The sequence below is a fragment of the Pelodiscus sinensis genome, chromosome 6, assembly GCF_049634645.1.
Source record: "Pelodiscus sinensis isolate JC-2024 chromosome 6, ASM4963464v1, whole genome shotgun sequence".
Classification (NCBI taxonomy): Eukaryota; Metazoa; Chordata; order Testudines; family Trionychidae; genus Pelodiscus; species Pelodiscus sinensis.
In genome coordinates, this window is record NC_134716.1 from 102020980 (window position 1) to 102036202 (window position 15223).

A 15223-nucleotide genomic window follows, 5' to 3' on the forward strand; every position below is an offset into this window, starting at 1 on the left:
AAAAAGTTTGTGTCCAAGACTGGTGAAAAAAGCTTTAGATTGTTTATTTTTCAGGAATAATAGAAAAGAACTAAATCCAAAAGAATATCCCTGTAGCTGAGTGACAAAATAGCTGTAGCATTTTACCAGCAAACATTAATAACCCTTCCATGGGAACTGATTTTGTTAAGGAAATCTGCAGCATATATGAATTTAATGAGATACATGTTCATAATAACTTATTTCAAACATTAATATATATCACTTCATATAAAAAAAATCTCATATGAATTGCTGAAAAATTACTTATAAAAAAGAGTAATCTCCAGAATAGTAATAGAAATGTAGCCGTGTTAGTCTAGTCTAGCTGAAACAAAAAACAGGACTATGTAGCATTTTAAAGACTAACAAAATGGTTTATTAGGTGATGAGCTTTCGTGGGCCAGACCCACTTCCTCAGATCAAATTGTGGAAGAAAATTGGCATGACCATATATACCAAAGGGATACAATCAAAAAAAGTGAACACACATGAAAAGGACAAATCAGATTTCAGAACAGAGGGGGGATAAGGTGGGGGGAGGTAAATGTCTGTGAGCTAATGATATTAGAGGTGATAATTGGGGAAGCTATCTTTGTAATGGGTAAGGTAATTAGCATCTTTGTTTGCTTAAATTTGACACTTTACATCAAGGTCTCAACACAATCAACTGTTTTTGAACATTAAAATGATACTTACCTTCTTTTACTGAGTCTTCCTTCGATTGACTTAATGTTAATAACCTATTACATTTTTCCAGTTGAAGATTCAGAAGACTATTCTTTCCATTACTTTCTAATATTTTCTGTAAAAAATTGAAATATCTTTAGATTAATATTAAATTAAATCCTCTTATTCTAAATTTTCTATCAGGTTTTTCAAGTAAATGTTACAAAAACAAACAAACAACAAATAAACTCAAATCAAATTAAACAAAAAAAATTCAGCAACACTGAGCTGAGGTTTACAGAATAGTTCAGAGCTTCCCTGTCTGAGATCTGTTCTACTGACACTATGATTTAGCTGTAAAGAAATGAATGAAGTTAGGCTTGGTTGTAGATAATTAAGATTTAGGCTCCACACTGATAATAGTTACCATAGAAATGTTCTTTCAGAATGTTGCTTCTCCATATTCAAGCTTAAGGATTTTCCCTCCTTGTTCTGCAGAGTTCTGGGAATCTTTGGGAAGCAGGACCCATTTGGGCTCCATGAGCTCCTTCTTGCAGAACTAAACATTCAAGCCAAAGATTTTGCTCTATACTTATAAAACACCTTGTCCGACTCCCTTAAGATTTTGGGGACCAATTATCAGTCACCTAGACTTTGCAGAAAATATTGTAGTTATAATGCCTCTGGGGGGATACAACCCAAAAGTTGCAACTAACCTGTACACAACAGCCAGAGAATGGGAATTAAAAAAGAATGAACAAAAGACCAAACTAATAGTATCATCAAAAATCAAGGAACAAGCTAAATTAATCATTATTGGTGTAAACATTGACCAAGTAGACAGCTTTTGCTATTTGAGGTCCATCATAACACTTGACAGCCACTATAAAGATTACATCAACAAATGGATGACTATTGTCAACAGAACATTGTGTGCCTGAATAAAAACATTTGGAATCTTAAAACAGTGTCCATGATAGCTAAAACCATACACATCTATTATTCCCACATTACTTTACAATTAGGAAATGTAGGCACACATTAACTGCCCGGAGCAAGAGCTGCAAATATTTAAAATGAGGTGTCTATGCCATACAAGTCAGCTTAACTTTGTCATGGCCAAATTATGATACAGTAAACATTTTCCGGAATATTTTATTTTATTACATCACTGGAATGGTGCTGAAAGATATCACATTTGTAGTTGAGCAGCCCTCTGATATTCTTACTACAACAAAAATTAACAATAAAAATTAGAGAAACTTTTGATAAACATCCCTTCCAAAATTGCTGTGAGCACCAAGAAGGTGCCTAGCCAAGCAAAGGTGATAATCAAGGTAACTGGGGTGAGAGTCCTTTTACAGTATTGGCTCCAAACAGTAGGTGATGGGAGAGGAAATTGGAAAAACGTAAAACAACGAATAGTCTTGCAGCACCTTAGGGTATGTCTACACTACCACCCTAGTTCGAACTAGGGTGGTTAATGTAGGCAACCGGAGTTGCAAATGAAGCCTGGGATTTGAATTTCTCGGGCTTCATTTGCATAAAGCCGGGCGCCGCCATTTTTAAATGTCCGCTAGTGCGGACTCTGTGCCGCGTGTAGCTGCGCGGCACGGAGTCCGCACTAGCGGACATTTAAAAATGGCGGCGCCCGGCAAGATGCAAATGAAGCCCGGGAAATTCAAATCCCGGGCTTCATTTGCAACTTCGGTTGCCTACATTAACCACCCTAGTTCGAACTAGGGTGGTAGTGTAGACATACCAGTAGATGGAATCATGAGCTTTTGATATGGAATGTAGTGGGCCATTTTGGATGAGTTTTGGGGTGCAATCGCCCTCTACCGGTTGGCAGGGGGGTTCGGTGAACCCTGTCGAACAACTCTGCGGCGCCGTTTGCCAGGTCCGGGCCCAGGCCAGCACCGTCGGGTGCAATCACCCCGCTTCCATAAGTCCGGGGATCTGTGAACCCAGAAGTCGCCCCCCTCCTGACATGGGCATTCCTGTCTGAATCGCTCGGGGAATTTGCTCTCATGGGACTGGGGTGGCACCGGCTCCCGAGGTGGTGCGAGGGGAGGGGGACCCGGGCCCACCTTCTCCTCCGGGTCCCAGTCCGGGCCCTAAGTGCAGGGGTCTACTAGCCCTCTGCACGGCAAACATGGGATGAGCTCCCTCAACACATCTGCCCACGGTCCCCAGAAGAGCCCCGCCCTGGGCTGCTTCCTCCCCTCCGCGTGTCCCTGTACCCCGTCAGGGGGGTCTCCGGAGCCTACCGCGGTTCTGGCATCTGGTCCTGTAGACATCTCCACTCTGCGTCGGATCCTGGATTCAGTGGTGAGAGGCGTCCGCAGGGACCCCAGGTCTCCGCGGGGCTGCATCCAGCCACCGGCCACCCTTAGGGGTGGTGCCGACCTGACTCCGACCCAGGGCTCCCCTATGGCCGGCCCTGGAGGCTGCCCCTGCCCTTGCTGCTGGCGGGCCCTTTTGAAAAGGCCCGCCGGTCGTGACGTCCAGTTGGGGTCCCGCCCCTCTCTGGATGCAGCAGGCTCGCCCGCCTCCCTCCACCCGTCATTCAACACATCCACCCTCCACGGGCACATGCAGGGAGCGGGGCCAGCTGCCGCTCGGCTGCACAAATGCGGGGGTAAGCCCTGCCGCCTCCGCCCACTCCCAGTCCGCCCACTCCCAGTGCGCCCACTCCCAGTCGGACAGCTTCCTCCGGCCCCTCCCCGCTGACTAACGTGCGGGTCGCTCGCGACCTGTCACAGCCATCTAGCCAATGTCTTTGTTTAGACTTCTGTTGTAGGAATCAGTGTGGCCAATACACATGGCTGAGAGGCATTGCTGGCATTTGATGGCATAAATCACATTAATGGATGTGCAGCTGTACAAGCCTCTGATGTGGTGGTTTACGTGGTGCGGTCCTATGACGATATCTATGCCAACAAATGCCAGTAATGACCCTCTGCCATGTATATTGGCCAAATTGGACAGTATCTACAAGAAAGAATTGATAGACACAAATCAGATATCTGAAAAGGCAGCACACAGAAACCTGTTGGGGAACATTATAACTTGCTTGGGCACTCATTAATGAATCTCAGAGTCACCATATTATAGAAACCAATTTCAAAAGCCAGGTCGACAGGGAAGCTACAGAACTTAATGTCATTTACAAGTTTGATTCCTACAACACAAGTCTAAACAAAGACTTTGGCTGGATGGCCTGCTACATTCCACATCCTAGTGACCTAAAATACCAAACAATGGGTACTTAGAGTGGGTACTAAGTATTCTTATCAGCTTCATTTAGCATGGACACTCTAATGGACAATTTCTTTCCCCCTTCCTCCCCTGCTTTTTCCTTCTCTTCTCCCCATCCTCTCACTGTGCTATTTATTTGAAAACTGGACCCCTTAAACTCCATTCATCTGAAGAAGTGGGTTGTGCCCACAAATGCTCATGATACCATCTACATTTTTTGTTTGTCTTTAAGATGCTGCAAGACTATTTGCTGTTTTTTAAGTTTTTCCCGTTAGAAACCAACATGGCTACCCCCTCTGAAACTTTTGGGAGAGGATATTGTGTGGCTCAAATAGGCCCAGCTTTGCAGCAGATTTCGAAGTTGCATATTGCAAGGGTGCACAGTTTGTAAGTATGACAACTACAGATGCCATATAGAAGAAAATTTCAAAAAAAAAAAACAAAAAAACGTAAAAAGATGTCTCTGAAAGTATTAACAACAACAACAAAAATTCAGCTTAATTTACTTTTGTAACCTACCTTTTCTATCTGTGAGAAGTCTTCTAAAAGTTTATCAAGATTTGCAACATTGATTTTCTTCATATTTGTTTCACTGGTATGATTCATTTGTTTCTGGAAAATAGCAACCAGTATTTATTGTAGAGCTTTATAACCTATACAATGCTACTGATATTAGTGGGATATTACAGATTAATACAAATTTGGCCTACTTATTTTACATTTATAATATATATGTTGCCATACTTAACTACTCAGTTTACAATCATACGTAAATTCACTTTTATGTTTTCTTTTAAACCATGATTTGAGTGCAGACCAGTAAACCTTGCATTTTCAGAAAGTTATGTACAAAATGAGGTTAGCATTACAGAATAAAACTATTCTTCCTAATAAGTAATTTAACCTCCCTTGGAAACCTGTTCCACTATTTAACTATTCTTATATTTAGAAAGCTTTTCTTAATATCTAACCTAAATTTCCCTTGTTGCAGATTAAACTATCATTACTTATTCTCCCTTCACTGGACATGGAGAACAATTTCTTTTTCTAACAACCCTCAGGATATTTGAAAACTGATATTAAGTCTTCCATTATGAGCGTACATATCTTCCATTTCTGTAATCCTGTTATGTCTTTTATTTAATATTTACATCACAAGTTTTGGGTAAGTGTATGAGGATAGGCACCTTCTCTGTGGCTATATCTAGACTGAAGAGTTATATCGGAAAAAGATATGCAAATTGCGAACTACAATTTGTGTATCTTTTTCTGCTCTTTGTTTTGGAAGAGACTTTTCCAAAATTTGACCTGTCTACACAGGGCCAAATTTCGGAAAACCCTCCTCTTTTGGAACATCCCTTATTCCTCATAGAATGTGTCTGGTTTTTCAGAAACGGTTCCAGAGCTTTTCAGGGATACCACCAGGAATTGCAGTGTAGACAGCCAGTCACAGCTACAATGTGGCACTATTTGCCTGATCTTGCAAGGGAAGACCTGCCCACACTTAAAGGGCATAGAAAGTGACAGGGAGTACTTGAAGGTGTTTTAACCCATCCATCCCAAAGCTTCTGGGATGGTATCATAAGGGAAGTTTAGCTTTATCCTGACTGCGCTTCAGCTTTACAAACAGAAGTAGTAATCTGTACTTCCCTTTCAATGTGATCACTCTTAATATGGTACTGGCGAGGTTCAGATCATGCAAAGACTTCTGCTTAATTTTACAGTCTGATAGGAGTTCTACTGACTTTAGTGGGACTGCTAACTTCATAAAGTTAAGCATGTTTAAGACTTTGCAGGATAAAGGCCTTAATATGCACAGTCCTCTTCCTGCACATTTGTTGTTTTTCCTGATAGGAAAAGAAATAGAAAATTTAAATAACTGCTAACAGGCATAAAGAAAAATGAAGGCTATTTATACAATTAATTACACTGTGCTTTAAAAATATTAAATATATTTGCATTGAATTAAAATAATTGTTTATTTTGTGAAAGTTTTAAATTTCTAAAGTACTTTCTCCCTTTCTGTGTGTATTTTTAGACAAACAGTCTCAGAGCAGGAACAGCTGAAGTATGGCAGCTTTTAGGAGTAGTTGAAATATTGCAGAATTCATTTGCAGCAGACACACTGCTCCCTTTGCCCTCTTGTTTGGGATTATGGGCCACGCAGTGCTATGAGCAGCTATGCAGGGCTTCACAGTTGATTGTGTACCCAAATGTGAAGATTTAAGTAGAGCTGTGGTGGAGGTTATGTATTCCAGGATGCAATGTTGCATCATGACCTATGGTACCCACCCAGACTTTCTGTACAGAGTTGCCCGCAGTGGAGAGCAGAGGTCCCTGGATACAATGCTCTTTGTTGAATCATGTTTCCATTGGAACTCTCAGTACTAGTTGTGGCTGTAGCACCTGTGCTAAGCATCAGTAATGATCATCTGTCACTCTCACACAGTGCTTTTCCTCAGTAGCTCACAAAGCCCTTTCTGAAGAAAATCAGTGTCATCACCCAATTTTACTGATGAGTTTGCTGAGGCACCGGGAGGAAATGTAACCTGCCCAAATCACCCTACAGGCCAGTGACTGTGCCAGTCTTTTGAGAGCCAGTCTGGTGCTCTGTCCCCTAGCCTGAGCCTGGCGTGGACTCTGGGATCTGGGTGGATGTATGCAGGGGCTCGCCACTCCAGCCACCAAAGAGCTACAACCTTCAGGGTGGAAAACGTCAACCCTCTCTCCCCCCAGCAAAGGCCCAATCAGTAAACCTCTCCAAAGCCAGACCACCAGAAGGCTGGCACCCTGGAGTGTTGGCAGCCGGCCCAGCACCTCCCAGTGCAGGCTCCCTTTGACCTCTGCAGGGCCAGTACACCCACGGCTCCATCGCCTGCCAGCTGGGCAGGGGGCAGGCTCTGGGTGCCCCTTGGGGCTGCAGTGTGTGACTGCGGGGCAGAGTGAGAGTGCTCCGTGTCTGCACCGGCCCCTCGGGAAGGAGCTAGGACCCAGCTCACCTGACTCCCTCTGCCCCCCTCAGCTTCCTGCCCCCTCGTGCCAGGCTGAGGAGCAGCTCTTGTGCCTGCCTTCCCACACAGGCGGGAGAACACCTCAGCACCACCCGGACTGTATCACTAGTGGCCTGGGGGGGACAGGAAGGAGAGATTCTACACTCCCCTCTTCCCCCCTGCACCAACCAGCTAATGGAAGTGGCCACCTGCCCACAGAGCTGCCCACTCTGCCAGGGGAAGTCAGCGGTGGGAGGAAAGCACAGCACAGTGTGTGGGGATGGAGGAGCATCAGGGGATTGAGCGTGGCTGTGGGGTGGGTGCAGTGCTCTGGCTGCATGCAGCCGGAATGCATGGAGCTGTTGGTTCTTAGCCTGGGGAGGCCCAGAGGACAGATGTAGCATGTCTGGAAACTGGAAATGGGCTTAGGTAAGAAAGAAAGATTGTTTCAGTGCTGGAGGGCCTGGATCTTGCTGGCTGTCAATGAATACAGGCAATGCTATTCTAAGATTCCTTTAGCTACCCTGGTAAAAGGCTTGTCACCACTGGACTCTTGGTAGTGTGTAAAGAACATACCCGCTAGCACAGGTATACATTGCATAGGTGAATGAAAACAAGCTTGTGGGTAAGTATCTTGCACTGTTTTTAGCAATGCAGGCTATGTCTACACTGCCGGCTTTTGCCAGCAGAGTATGCTAATGAAGCGCGCATTAGCAACTTCTCACACTTCATTTGCATACTCTGTTGGCAAAAGCCAACAGTGTAGACATAGCTGTAGGGTCTCCTGCTTCCCTATTGCTGGAGCTTTCCACTGCTGCCTCCCACCCCAGCAAAGCCATACGTCATCATAGTGAAAAGACATACCCTATGGTGCCACTCATTGTTTTTAAAGTTATAGACTAATACAGCAACTCCCCTGAGATTTTTCACAGTGAAAGACTCTTATCAACAGGGAGCTACTGAAGCCTTTCCCCCTTACCTCCCACCAGGCAGAGCCTTTCACTGTCATGTTTAAGTTCATACCACTGAGTGGATGAAGCTTATTTTTCAATGTCATTGGTGCACAGTATAGACATAATATAAGCGGTATCAGGCTTGGTGTAGGGATGAATGGCAATGAAATAGAAAGAGGAAGGACATTTTATGCTGATGACCTAGAAGAAATAGGACAAAAGTCATTGCTGCTGTGTAGTGTGGTCAGACCCATAGTCCCAGTCTGAGCTTATGAATTGCTCTTCTGTACATGCTGCTGCCACTGGGTGTGAAAGATAGACATAGCCTAAGTGTCAGGGCTTATGAATACAGTCTGATGTGTTTAGAGACAGGGAAGCAGCTAGTGGATTATTTTGGAATGACTTTTTCAGAGTACTTGTTCTCTCAGTAGCAGTAGTAGTCTTTAGGGATCTGACATGTTCAGGTATAGGGACTGATCATGTGAGGTACTGAATGCCTCTGGAAGGTGGAAGCATTCTCATTTCCCAGTGATATCAATGGGGTTTTCATGGGAGTTAAGAGTATTGTGCACCCCTCCACAGTAGGTCCTTAAACAAGCCAATAAATTTACATGAATACAGAATACAGTAATTTGAATGTATTTTACCTGTAGTTCTTAAGATATGCAAAATAAACAAAAGGAGGTATTTCTTCATGCAACACACAGTCAATGTGTGGAACCCATTGCCAGAGGACATTGTGAAGACCAGGTCTTTAAGATGGTCAAAAAAGAACTAGATACATTCCTGGAGGAGAGGTCCATCAATGGTTATTAGCTAGGATGGATATGAACTGTGTCCCTAGCCTCTGCTTGTCAGAAGCTGGAAATTGGTGACAGGGGAGGGATCACTTGATGATTACCTGCTCTGTTCATTCCCTCTAGGGCATCTGGTATTGGCCACTGTCGGTAGACAGGATACTGGGCTAGCTGGACTTTTGGCCTGACCCAGTCCGGTTATTCTTATGTTCGTAAGAGACTATGATCTCCAGTAGCATGCTTTCTGCTTGGAATGTCACTTTTTAAGTTGATCATCTCTGTACAAAGGATTTCAATGAGTTCTAACCCCCTCCCTACATTTTCCTTTGTTGCTGTTATTATCATAAGAAACTGATTACACTTTTGCTGATGTTTATTGATATTCATATTGACATTGGAGGAGTGCTGGGATAATATTGAGCTTTACACTTTGCCTGCATGGGTATGGCTACACTGAAGTTAGATACCTGTGGCAGGCCTGGGCCAGGCTCATGGAACTTGAGATAAGAGGTGTTTAATTGTGGAGTAGATATTCTACCTCATGCTGGAGTGTGGATTCTAGGACCCTATCAGGTGGGAGAGTCCCAGAGCAGAAAATACTGTTTAAACCCAAACATCTACACTGCAGTTAAACTCATTAGCTCAAGCCTCGTGAGCCTCGTGAATCAGCTGGCACAGGCCAACTGCGGATGTCTAACTGCAACACGGTTATACTCTATGAGGTCACAGAATCAATCATTATATGAAGACAGCCACATATGGCATAACACAAACTATTTGGGACAAGACAGTGGGGAATACAGGCTTTTAACTATTAGTTTTCTCAAACAAACTTTTTAAAATTGCTCTTACCTCAGTAGAGCTCATACCACATGGTTTTCTTTCAGCCTTCTGTCAAAAGTTCTCTCAAACCTGGCATCTCCTGTAGTCCCCAATGCAGAGAAGAGATAGACAGCACACTCCATTTCAAGATAAGCCCATTTCCTAATGGTATCAACAGAAGCAGCAGGTACCAGCCTTCTCCCCTTGAGAATCAAATTGTACTTTCAGTATTCAGCCTCTACTAGGAGGCATCTGAGCATACTGATCAATTAGTCTGCAGATTTGTTCCCAAGATTAGAACAATGACTACTTAATGGAAGAAGAAAAGTTCAGGGTATCATAGGGCTGGGAGAGACCCCAGGAGGTCATCGAGTCCAGCCCCCTATCCAAAGCAGGACCAACCCCAACTAAATCCCAGCCAGGGCTTTGTCAAGCTGAGACTTAAAAACCTCTAGGGATGCAGATTCCACCACCTCCCTACGTAACCCATTCCAGTGCTTCACCACCCTCCTAGTGAAATAGCTTTTCCAGATATCCAGCCTAGACATCTCCCACTGTCACTTGAGACCATTGCTCCTTGTTCTGCCATCTGTCACTACTGAGAGCAGCCTCTCTCCATCCTCTTTGGAACCTCCCTTCAGATAGCTGAAAGTTGCTATCAAATCCCCTCCTCACTATTCTCTTCTGCAGACTAAAAAAGCCCAAATCCCTCAGCCTCTCCTGGTAGGTCATGTGCTCCTCTCCTAAGTGCTTGCAATCTCTCCCAACTTGCTACTCATTCTATACGTGCACTTTCTATCCCATTAGAGAGATAATTTAAGAAGCTATTGAACAGAACCTTGTGATGATGAATAGAAGTCCATGACAAAGTGGAAGTGACATTGTTTTGTTTTGCACCAAACTGACACTTGTCTCTGATGTCTATTTGCACTCTGTGATTTAATTGTAAAATCTCAGGTGCTGATTACATGCAGGAAGAATTCAGGGAAGAAAATGTAGTAACATTAGGGGGTTGACCATCCTGTTTCACAACAGTGTCCAAAGGGATTGATTCTCGCATTCTTATATTTAGTTATGTGTGTTACTTTGGGACTGGAAAGACACTACTTCATGTATACAGTGGCAGCACTGGGTCCTCAGAATAGATCTACAAAGGATAGATCCACTCAACTGCCTCTTTAGTTGGCAAAGTTCAACATTTAGGCACCACTGATATTCTGAAAACTACCGTACAGCTGCCATCTAACCCTTACCTAAAATCCCCGTGTAAGGAAGTGTAAAGTTGTAAAGTTCAGTCCTGAGCTGCCCCAGAGCTAATACATTTGTCAGAGCTTGCTCATACCTAAGCCCCAAGAGGATTGTCAGACAAGCCATTGGCTCACTTAACACCCCACCAGGGCTCTATCTGGTTGGTGTTCTCAGAGCAAGTCTCACACATAAGACAGCAGAAGGCAAGCAGGTAATGAATTGTCAGGTGACTGTGGTGTGCATACTCTGCCGTCTGATTTGAAGTAGACACTCAAACCTTTCAGGAATGTTCTCTGACAACCAGACTAATGGGATTTTATGGGCAGAGCTCTCCATCTCCTCTGCTGAAGTTATTCCACTTTGTATTAAAAAACTATATATTTCTTGGGCTAAAAAAGAGATTTGATTCTATGGGCTAGGGATTAGCACACTTATCTGGGATACAGGAGATCCAGCTTCAAGTCCTTACTCCAATAAATATTTAATTTTAAGTGTTCATACAAAGTGGTCCCAGTACAATTAATTCTACCCTCACATTTAACTGTATACATGTGGCCCAGAGAAAACATAGGTCTTAGCATACAATGCTCCTAGTCCTAGTCCAAGAAACAGTGGCTGAATTCTATTTCATATGATGGATAATCCTGGCTTTCTATCCGATAAAATCTGAATATGCTGGTATAATTTACATACACTAAAAGGTATTTAATGCATCTATAATAAAGAACTCCATGTCAAGATGGATCAAAGAAAATAAATTTATTAAACTTTGAAAGAAAAAAACAACACAGACATAAGGAAAGTTAAATAGAATCTGAAAGGCACAAATCTTCATACTGGTGTATAATGACTTGTGTAACCACTAAAGTACCAAAATGACATTCTGAGATTGATTGAGGTATCTTCTATTTTTGGCAATTGACATATAGTAAGAAACTTTTTTCAAACACATACACAGCTGTTAATTGCATTAGTGTCTTACACTTACATTTCATATGAAACTAAATAATATAGCTGTTAGCAGAATATCTAATAAACATTTACCATAAAAAAACTTAAACAACAAATAGTCTAGTAGCACCTTAAAGACTAACAAAACATGTAGATGGTATCATGAGCTTCCGTGGGCAAAACCCACCCTGCGCTCCCCAGGTGAATGCCCTATCCACTAGGGCCACTCCAGAACCCATCCCACTTCCCTGCCTTCAGGACATCCCTTATCCTGCCTTTCTAATGCCAGAGCCTGCTCCATCCCTGGGAAAACTGGTTTTGCCCACAAAAGCTCATGATTTATTTACTAGTCTTTAAGGTGCTACTAAACTATTTGTTGTTGTTTAAGTTTTTCCTGTTACAGACTAACTCAGCTACCCCTCTGAAGCTTTTATTGACCATAAAGTACATGTTAAAGTTAAATCCCATCCAACTGTAGGGTTCAGTTCTGCCATACTTAGACACAGGCTGAGTCCCACTAAATTAAGTGAACATCCTCATGTAAGCAAGGTCTGCCTGATTGGGCCCATAGATTGCTATTCAGAAGGGAAATTAAAATCCCTGGTTATGCTTTCTCTCTAAAAATATTTCTGCCAAGATGGAAACTGTTTCCTATAAAGGCAATTTCTGAGGCAAATAATGGCATCACTTTCTTAACAAATCCATAAGAATGAAGAAAGCTTTCCCACTGAATTTTGTTTTTTTCTTTCATAGATTTCTGAAAGTCTTCCTAATGTTGCTGCAAGAGACTCTAGATTTTGCGCAAAAACTTGCCAGCTGTCTACACTGGCCGCTTGAATTTTCACAAGAGCACTGACGTTCTAATGTAAGAATTCAGCGCTTTTTGCGCAAATACTTCGACACTCCCGCTCAGGGATAAGCCCTCTTGCGCAAGAATACTTGCGCAAGAGGGCCAATGTAGACAGGCACCTTAATTTTTTGCGCAAGAAAGCCCGATGGCTAAAATGGCCATCGGAGCTTTCTTGCGCAAAAGCGCGTCTATACTGGGCACAGATGCTTTTGCGCAAAAGCAAATCTTTTGCGCAAAGGCACTTGTCAATATAAACACTCTTTTGCAGAAATAACTTTTCCGTTAAAATATTTCCACAAAATCATGCCAGTTTAGACGCAGCCTCTCTGTCTCTGGTAGGCTGTGAAAAAGAAAACACCCTGTTGGACAACCCCTTACTCAAACTCCTTTTTCTGTTAAATTCATTTGAATCTGTTTTAGCTTTAAAAATGAACTGTTGGCCAAATCCTGAAGTCCTTACTTACCTTTTAGTCAATACTCAGTCAAAGCTGTGAGTGACTTCAACAATAGATTGGTATGAGTGAGCACTTCAGAATTTGGTCCCATGTGAAGAAATAAAGCTGCCAAGTCACCAGAGCTTATTCAGGTGTATCTGAGAATCATTCAGTAAAAGCATAATTATAAATCTTTAAAGATCTTGGCAAACAAAAAGCCTGCTATTGTTTCTACTGCTATATAAAATGTGTATTAATGACACTAACCTGACTCTGGTGAAAAATTGATTCATTTGTTTTGTACATGATGAAGTTTTCTGAAAAACCTAAATGTATTAATACTTTTCTATACTTACTGTAAGAAATGAATATCATCAGATAATGTAAGTTGCTACAGTTTTTAAATTTCTCTACTGGTTTCTTTGGAGGTATAAAAATGGCTCTGTAAAAAACGAATTCTTTCCTTTGCTCTCTGCAATTACTGAAGCAGGAACAGACTCTTATCTGACTGCAGCAAATACATTCCTTAGATGGATCATTATATTTAAACTACAGTATGTAGTATAATATAAAATATCCATGCCGTTGTCTAGAATATTAAAATATTTATTAATGTATATAATCATTCAAAATAAATGTATTTATCCAAACTACTTTTACTTTCCCACCTATTTTGTATTTTCAGTTGCCCATTACTGATATAAAGATCTCAGCATGTGAAAATTTGCATTAAATTCTCAAACTTCAAAAACCACCTGACATTAGCTTTTTCAAAAAGCATGATTTACTGTATATTAAACATAGTCATTGAATGCTTAGTATCACAAAATCAACACCCACAATAACAAGACAGTCACTGCCATTAAACAGTCTTTTGAGACAATTCATAGATAATATTTACAATATATAATGGGAATATTTTGATTTAGCGTTTTAACTTTTCAGGTAAAAGCTTAAGAAACCACAAAAAAAGGTTTTAAAACACTGATTTTGGTTTAAGCATATAAGCCCAAGCCAACTCTATGCCATTAAATACATACGGTACGCATATTATCAAAGAAAGGCTATGGCAGGATTTTGTTCAGTTGGTCTGTGCTCACGTAGCCACAAGATAGCATAAATTCTTTGTCTGGAACAGGTAGCGCAGTAGCATTGAGCACAAGGCCTTGTGGAGAGTGTATTATGTGAATGGAGGTATAGTCTGGGACAGGCATCTCGGAACTTGAGGCTTCTACTATTGCTGCACCTGGATTCTCAGCAGTGGTGGTAAGGCTCTCTGTGGTGAAGTAAACATCCTCATTAAAGCTCTGCTCCTGAGCATGTGGCTCAACTGCATCACAAGATGTCACAGCAATACATTTTTTCACATCTGCCTCACAAAAATAGGCATAGTCTGTGGTGAAGTTTGGTTGACATGGTATAGCTGGTTCTGTGTAGGCCTCACACTGTGTTCTCCTTCTCTTGTTTGTTTGCCCCGGTGAAAGTACAACACTTCCTGCTGGGGTAACATTACTTACTTGTGCATAAAAGTCAGTATTTGCTCCTGAACTCTGGTTGCTTAGTTGCGTATGGACAGGTGGCCTAGTTGATTCGATACTGTCAGCAAAAGGCAGCTTTGACTGGTTATCTTCAGACTGCATATTAGTATTAGGCTTCTGGGCAGTTGGGTCATCAGGACTAGCATGTGACTCATTATTATCTTTTTGATCAAGGCACAAGAGATCCTCTTCTTTTTCACTTGTCTTTTTGGACTGATCAATATCTGAAGTGCCATCACATGTATCACTAGCACTGAAGTCAGTCTCTGGAATATCTGGTTCACAACAACTGGCACGTCCAGAATCATCATCTTTCACTCCAAGACAGTTGTGAGACTTACAATGGTTGTCACCCAGGAGCCTGTCGGTGTCCAGGCCTTCTGTCTTCTCATCGGGGTCGTCTATGTCCAATTCGATAAACTCAACCCAGGAATTGTCATTATACAGCTGTGGCTTGTAGCTGTCATGATTAGCTAAGATGGAGTTCACTTCATCTAGCTTTCCTTTCTGCAAAGCAAAACCAAAAATGAAATGTGGTAAAAATAGCCAAGAAAGGCTACAGTTTTTAATGTAACACGTAAGTTCAAGCAGAAGTAACCGTGGCAATGTTAGCAATGGCTCTTACATACTTGGGTATCTCTCTCACCATGAAACACTTCTATCGGTTCTTTTCTTGCAAAATCCCACTGCAT

The 15223-nt window shown here is 42.1% G+C and overlaps 2 protein-coding genes and 1 long non-coding RNA gene across 10 annotated transcripts in view; 1 reads left to right on the forward strand and 2 right to left on the reverse strand.

Moving 5' to 3' along the window:
* Positions 1 to 11365, reverse strand: part of CCDC152 (coiled-coil domain containing 152) — a 38481-nt gene extending 27116 nt beyond the window's left edge. Inside the window, exons 1-3 of one of the 2 annotated variants that reach the window (XM_025179682.2) lie at positions 9541 to 11365; positions 4468 to 4560; positions 718 to 823 (exon numbers count right to left, since the gene is read on the reverse strand). In XM_025179682.2, coding sequence (XP_025035467.2) covers positions 718 to 823; positions 4468 to 4560; positions 9541 to 9555 — 214 coding nt within the window. In that variant the 5' untranslated portion in view covers positions 9556 to 11365. Of the gene's footprint in view, positions 1 to 717; positions 824 to 4467; positions 4561 to 6947 lie in introns of both variants that reach the window. The other variant, XM_006139497.3, reaches the window with a different exon arrangement.
* LOC142829959 (uncharacterized) overlaps positions 1 to 15223 on the forward strand; it is a 34163-nt gene that overhangs the window by 11932 nt on the left and 7008 nt on the right. The window lies entirely within an intron of this gene.
* Positions 11499 to 15223, reverse strand: part of GHR (growth hormone receptor) — a 208044-nt gene continuing 204319 nt past the window's right edge. For all 7 annotated transcript variants that reach the window (XM_075932500.1, XM_075932494.1, XM_075932496.1 and 4 more), the window contains one exon: positions 11499 to 15038. In XM_075932500.1, the coding sequence (XP_075788615.1) occupies positions 14058 to 15038 (981 nt within the window). In that variant the 3' untranslated portion in view covers positions 11499 to 14057. The remainder of the gene's footprint in view (positions 15039 to 15223) is intronic.